At 49.1% G+C, this 7,500-nt stretch overlaps 1 protein-coding gene across 1 annotated transcript in view; it reads right to left on the minus strand.

The window, feature by feature from the left end:
• The window catches only part of foxp4 (forkhead box P4), a gene marked incomplete in the record, with an annotated part of 124,307 nt that overhangs the window by 34,722 nt on the left and 82,085 nt on the right, over window positions 1–7,500 (minus strand). The window contains 1 exon segment of the mRNA XM_076269251.1: window positions 6,450–6,539. Within this exon segment, the coding sequence (XP_076125366.1) occupies window positions 6,450–6,539 (90 nt within the window).

Genomic DNA, 7,500 nt, shown 5'->3' on the forward strand with positions numbered 1-7,500 from the left:
CACACACACACACAGAGACACACACACACACACGGTACCCCAGAGACCAAGTGAGTGTGAGTGAGTGAGTGGGTCACTGGCGTAAAGAAGGGCTTTCTCAGACAAACATCAGAGATCCATTACAGCCAGACCAGCTCTCTGTCTCTCTCACACACACACACACACACACACACACACACGCACACACACACGGTTGGCTGAAATAGAGCAGGGCTTGTACCATCTACCATTTCACACTCTGATAAAAACAAGGAGTGTCGGCTCTTCTGGGGCCCTGAGTCTTTCCTTATAGAGGGGGCGCTTAGGAGTGTGTGTGTTTGTGTGTGTGTGTGTGTGTGTGAGAGCGAGGGAGAGAAAGAGAGAGTGTGGGGAGGGTGGGTTGTGTGTCTGTCTGATTATGTGTGTGTGTGTTTTTGTCTGTCTGATTAGGTATGCGGTGTGTGTGTGTGTGTGTGTGTGTCAGACACTGAGAACTGGTGAAATGGCCACACCTGTTTTCCTTTGACATTCTTCTGCAGGAAAAAAGGATGATGAGGGAGAGAGGGAGAAAGAAAAAGCGAAGGAGGGGTGGAGAAGAGAGGACACACACACACACACACACAGTGTGGAGAGGAGGCAGACAACTGAAAACAACTTCTGGTTGATCAGTCCTCCCAAAGCCCCTGCCCTCCACACACACACACACACACACACACACACAGTCTGCTCATTCCTCTTCACTCACTCCATTTCTCTCTGCCTCTTTTTTTCCCTCTCCTGTCCACTGTTCTTCTCTCTGTCCATCTCATTCATCCCCTCTCCTCCCCCTTCTCTCCCTCCCTCTCTCTCTCCATCTCTCCCCACAGTGGGGTCTCAGGAGACACGGTTCAAGTTCTTTAACACATTGTGTCTGCGTTCTGTTTACATTAGATGCAGTTGAGTGGCTAAAGCTAGCGCCGTAGCCGGCCTGTCAGCTTGATTTATGAGCACATCAAACAGAGTTCGGCCACGCCAGGCTGGACTGACACAGTCACTTCATTAGGCCGACTACGGGGCCACTCCCGCACTCAGCCATCAAACCCGTCACTCACACACACACACACACACACACACACACACACACGAGAGGAAAAGAGAGAAAAAGAACAATAAAAGAGGGGAAAAGTGCAAAAAGCCAGAATTGATGATGCAGAAACGTGAGCTGAAGCTATTTCTCTCTTCATTTCTCTTTCCCTCCTCTCTCTCCCTTCTTCACTCCATCTCTTCCCCCCCTCTCTCTCTCTCCCTCCCTCAATCTATCTCTCTCCCTCTCTCTCTCCACTAGAGAGGATGTGGTCAGCAGTCAGCAAGCAGAGGCATCCTCATTTCCCAGCCGCACAGAGATATGTGTGTGTGTGTGTGTGTGTGTGTGCCACGGATTTAAGAGACCCCAATCACACCATAAAGCATCTGAGCCGTCCTGCCGCTAAACTCGTCTCCATATAACTGTCAGGGAGCTGATTACTGGAATTCATTCCTCTCTCTGTGCGTACACACACATACACACATACACACACACACACACACACACACACACACACACACACTGCCATTAGATCTAAAATACAGTTTCAGTACTGGCCCTTGTGATTACTGTCTCTAAAACTCTCACCTAAAACTACCCACCATACAGAGCAGTGAGAGCCCAGAGAGAGAGTGTGTGTGTGTGTGTGTGTGTGTGTGTGTGTGTGTGTGTGTGTGTGTGTGTGTGTGTAGAAGGGCTTCAGGAACCTGAAGAACAAGACTGATCTCAGAGGATTGATGAATGTGTGTGTGTGTGTGTGTGTGTGTGTGTGTGTGTGTGTGTGTGTGTGTGTGTGTGTGTGTGTGTAGAAGGGCTTCAGGAACCTGAAGAACAAGACTGATCTCAGAGGATTGATGAATGTGTGTGTGTGTTTGTGTGTGTGTGTGTGAGTGTGAGCGAGAGAAAAGATTAAAGAGGCAGCCTTTAACCTCTCTTGCCTCATCGCCTCCCGTTTGGTTCAACATAAGAGGAAGTCACACACACACACACACACACACACACACACACACACACACACGCCAGACCTGACATGGTACACAAACATTCAGAATGTGTTAAACACACGCCCAAAACCAGAACTCCCTGTGTGCACTTTTCATGGAAATGTATTCATGACTTCCAGTAACACATCTGCCTGACGGAGCAGCACTGCTGGCGGAACACGACCCTTGACCCCTCCCCCCGCCTCCACCGCGGGCCCACTGCTGGACCCTGGACGCTCCGCAAGCGAAGCCGATGAGGCGGAATGTGGCGAGGCGCGCTACGGTTGCTGCTCCGGTGCGTGTGTGTAACAAACCACAAACAACTCCATGTGGACACACACACAGCGCTGGTGGATCCCTCTCAGACACACACACACATACACACACACAGCGCTGGTGGATCCCTCTCAGACACACACATACACACACACAGCGCTGGTGGATCCCTCTCAGACACACACATACACACACACAGCGCTGGTGGATCCCTCTCAGACACACACATACACACACACAGCGCTGGTGGATCCCTCTCAGACACACACATACACACACACAGCGCTGGTGGATCCCTCTCAGACACACACATACACACACACAGCACTGGTGGATGCCTCTCAGACACACACATACACAGCGCTGGTGGATGCCTCTCAGACACACATACACACACACAGCGCTGGTGGATGCCTCTCAGACACACACATACACACACACAGCGCTGGTGGATGCCTCTCAGACACACACATACACACACACAGCGCTGGTGGATGCCTCTCAGACACACACATACACACACACAGCGCTGGTGGATGCCTCTCAGACACACACATACACACACACAGCGCTGGTGGATCCCTCTCAGACACACACACACACACATACTCTCCCAGGCGGGGATGGCAATGCCGCTGAGAGAGAGGATCTAAACACACAGTAGTGTAGAGCACTATGTGTGTGTAAGTGTGTGTGTGTGTGTGTGTGTCTGTGTGTCTGTGCGTGTGTGTGTGCGTGTGTGTGTGACGGTGCGTGTGTGTGACGGTGCGTGTGTGTGACGGTGCGTGTGTGTGACGGTGCGTGTGTGTGCACCCAGACTAGAACGGTTCTGGTTCCTATGGACCTGTGGACACAAGCTCTTCTGGATTTATGGGTTCTGGTTCTTTAGACTCTAATGTTCTCGCTCCTGTGCATCAGAGATTCTGGGATACATGTGTCAGTGGGTCTGGTTCTACATAGTTGTTCTGGATCAGAGGTTCCTGCTGTATGTGGGTGGGAGTTTTGTTCCGGTTGGACCCGGGAGGACCAGTGTGGACCTCTCACACCTGTGCTCTCCTGTCCAGCTTAATTGTGCCAGAAGTGTGTATGTACGAGTGTGTGTGTGTGACTGTGCGTGTGTGCATGTGTGTGTGTGTGTGTGTGTGTATGTATATGTGTGCGTGAGACTGTGCATGTGTGTGTGTGCGAAAGACTGTGCATGTGTGTGTGTGTGTGTGCGTGTTTATGTGTGTGCGTGCGTGTGTGTGTGTGTGCGCGCGAGACTGTGCATGCGTGTGTGTGAGACTGTGCATGTGTGGTCCGAAAGGGCAGCAGCTAATTTCGATACGAGAGTAAATGTCTAAGACACTCAGGAGGCCAGTCTGAAGGTTAGTCCACTTCATCTGGACTTCTGCCATCCTCCCTGGCTTTGGCCTTCACACAATTCTACCCGCTCATGTTCTTCTCAGGGTACAGGTGTTTGTGTGTGTGTGTGTGTGTGTATGTGTGTGTGTGTGTGTGTGTGTGTGTGTGTGTGGAGGTGCTTGTTTGCTTTGCTAATGCATGTCTGAATCAACATATTTACACACATGCATTTGTGTGACTGAACATGTACTGTAGGTATACTGTGTGTTTATTTGCCTGCGTGCATTTGCATAAGTGTGTGTCTGCTTTTGTGTGTGTGTGTGTGTACACACACACACTTGTTCTATCAGTCATGAGACTGTGTAGGGCGTATCTGACAAGCCCTAATCCCCATTTATCAGAGCTGCAGAGACCACTACAGCTGCTTAGGTACACGTACACACACGTACACACACAAACACACACACACACAATAGGATTAGTATGGGAGTAGCAAACAAAAGTGAAAATAAGAAAATAACATCCAATTGTTATTGGAATAAAAACACCACCTAGAGTTAGACACCTCATACCCACCCCCCTCCACACACACACACACACACACACACACACACACACAGGCCTCTGCAGACAAAGCAGCGCGACTGAATTCTTGAGAGGTGTGCTAATCCCTCAGAATTGTGATGCGGAGCGGAAACTCTGTGCTCAAACACTCAAACAGACAAACAGGCGCTTGGCTCAAACTGCCCCACGGAAAAAACACGCCATGTCTCAAGTGCCCCAACTGCCCCACGGAAAAACCACGCTATGCCTCAAGTGCTCAAACTGCCCCACGGAAAAACCACGATATGCCTCAAGTGCCCCAACTGCCCCACGGAAAAACCACGCCATGCCTCAAGTGCCCCAACTGCCTCACAAGTGCCCCAACAGAGGCAGGCAACATACAGCTATCTAGTCTAGTCACTCAACCTCTCTAAAAGCAGTGATTTAACATCGAAACTCACTCATTTAGCCACTAAACACTGTAATGCCACTTATTTCCCCTCTAAACTAACTAGTTATTTAGTCACTTAACACATTCTAAAGCCACTCATCTCTCCTGTAAACTAACTAGTTATTTAGTCACTTAACACATTCTAATGCTCATCTCTCCTGTAAAGTAACCAGTTATTTAGTCACTTAACACATTCGAATGCTCATCTCTCCTGTAAGGTAACTAGCTATTCAGTAAAGTAAAGTAAAATAATTCTAGTACAACCCATGTAGTGACTAAATTATATTTTCAATACTTTGTATTTAATTGACTTCAGTTCAAATGAGCTGTTCATGTACGGCGCTGGCAAAGAGGAGTGTTACAAGAACACGTTGAGAAAGTTGAATTGATTTAAAGTCGCTCCACTCTACTCCACGTCTGATCCTCCCAGAGTCTGCTAATGGTTCACACCACCATGGCAGTGATGTTACCAGCTCATCAACAGCTTGTTGACACTTTAGAACACAGCAGTGGAATGCTCCATTTCAGCATGGAAGCAGGGGGGTTGCGTTGGCTTCTCTGGTTAGATACTCATTAGACGTAGTGTGTGTGTGTGATTTATCCATGGCTTTATCCATAGACAGGTACTTAGCAATGGCCTAAAACACAGGGGCTATGAACTGAGGCTTTTTTTTTGCTTTTGTTCCAACTGCCAGATTACTCACTCGCTCACTCACTCACTCACGGAGGGGTGATTAGCGCCTGGCCTTTGTTGTGTTCTAACGAGAGTGCGGCCTTATCCCCTATGATCCGCCGGCGCCCTAACAAGCCGCCGCCTCCTCCTCCTCCAACGCTAGCGACGTTACTCTATTAACCGTCAACTCGAGAGCCAGTTCGCCTCGCCTCTCAGCGCTCCACGGCTTCCCCAGTCGGCTTAGCCGGCTCACTCGGCCTCCAGTAAATGAACACTTAACGAGCATCAGGATGACGCCTGTGGTGCGCTCTCTTTTAAAACACGCCATTCTTCAAAAGGAAGTCCAGTTACTTAATCCTGCAGAAGGGCACATGATGCAGGATGCATAAAAGGACACATGAGAAGTGTACATGATGTAGGATACAGAAAAGGACACATGAGAAGTGTACATGATGTAGGATACAGAAAAGGAGACACAATAAGTGTACATGATGTAGGATACAGAAAAGGAGACACAATAAGTGTACATGATGTAGGATACAGAAAAGGAGACACAATAAGTGTACATGATGTAGGATACAGAAAAGGAGACACAATAAGTGTACATGATGTAGGATACAGAAAAGGAGACACAATAAGTGTACATGATGTAGGATACAGAAAAGGAGACACGATAAGTGTATATGATGTAGGATACAGAAAAGGACATACGATAAGAGTACATGATGTGGGATGCAGCCTAAGATCTGGCATGGTTCTTGTCCTTTGGTTACTTTTGTTTTGGTGCTTTTCTCTCTCTGTGCTGCTCTACCAGGCCACACATGGGCCGACCGGTCTCTGTGCTGCTCTACCAGGCCACACATGGCCGACCGGTCTCTGGCCCTAGAACCGGAGTGGTCTGTATCCACGGCCCAGTCAGACGCTGCTAAACTCCTGACTGGTAGCACTTCAGCAGAACCGTTTGGAGAGTTATGTACATTCTGGTACCCGGAGACACCAGCTCAAGCTTTGCCTGCATGTGTGTGTGTGTGTGTGTGTGTGTGTGTGTGTGTTCGTGTCTCACCTCTTTGGCCTGTTTCCCTGGCTGCTGCTGGATGTGTGTGTGTGTGTGTGTGTGTGTGTGTGTGTGTGTCTCACCTCTTTGGCCTGTTTCCCTGCCTGCTGCTGCTGCTGGGTGAGAAGTTGAAGGTGAAGCTGCTCCTGCTGTTTCTTATAGTACTCCTGCAGCTGGAGAGAGAGAGAGAGAGAGAGAGAGAGAGAGAGAGAGAGAGAGAGAGAGAGAGAGAGAGAGAGAGAGAGAGAGAGAGAGAGAGAGAGAGAGAGAGAGGGGGGGGGGAGGGATGGAGGGAGAGGAAGAGAGCGAGAGAGACAACGGGAGACAAAGAGGGAGAGAGATGGAGAAGTTGAGTGTGTTTGGTGTCTTTAGGTTTCTCTGGGTGAGTGTGTTTGGCGTCTTTAGGTTTCTCTGGGTGAGTGTGTTTGGTGATTTTGGTGAAGGTAATTTCAGACAAAGCAGTTTCTCAGATCAAGCGGCACACAGACGTGTTGACCTCTGCTAAGTAACACCGCTGCATGCGAAGGCCCAGCTGCATCTTGGGAGTTTATTCTGTCCACCACCACACAAAGGCTTTGGTGACTCATCGAGAGAGCTGAAGGGCTTGTTCAGGCAGATAAGAGACAGTAGAACCTCCCTCTCTCTCTCTTTTTCTCATTCTATCACTCATTCTCCCTCTCTCCTTTTCCCTTTCTATCACTTGTTCTCCCTCTCTCTCGCTCGTTCACACACACACACACACACACACACACAGACAAACAAATACACACACCACACATCCACACTCCACATATCCATTGCACAGAGCTGCCCTGCAGCTCACAATTAAAATATCTCTAAACACACACACATACTCAATATATCCACTGCACACACACACCGCACACATCTGATGAGAGCTGTCCCTCACCTCTGCCCCTTGAGTCATGGGTATGACACACACTAAATCAATCAGGACAGCCACGATTAAAACATCCCTACACACACACACACACACACACACACACACACACACACACACACAGTTCCATTTCTGCACCCTGGAGTGTGTTTGGGGCATAATTATTTTCCTCCTGGTTTGACCATAAAGGGACGAGCAGTAGCATGAGCCAACAGGACGGGTCCAGCCCCGGG

Source organism: Alosa pseudoharengus, unplaced genomic scaffold, assembly GCF_046254945.1.
Source record: "Alosa pseudoharengus isolate Yale_2024_CS ecotype anadromous, Long Island Sound unplaced genomic scaffold, YU_APseudo_1.1 YU_APseudo_1.1_scf_5, whole genome shotgun sequence".
Classification (NCBI taxonomy): Eukaryota; Metazoa; Chordata; class Actinopteri; order Clupeiformes; family Clupeidae; genus Alosa; species Alosa pseudoharengus.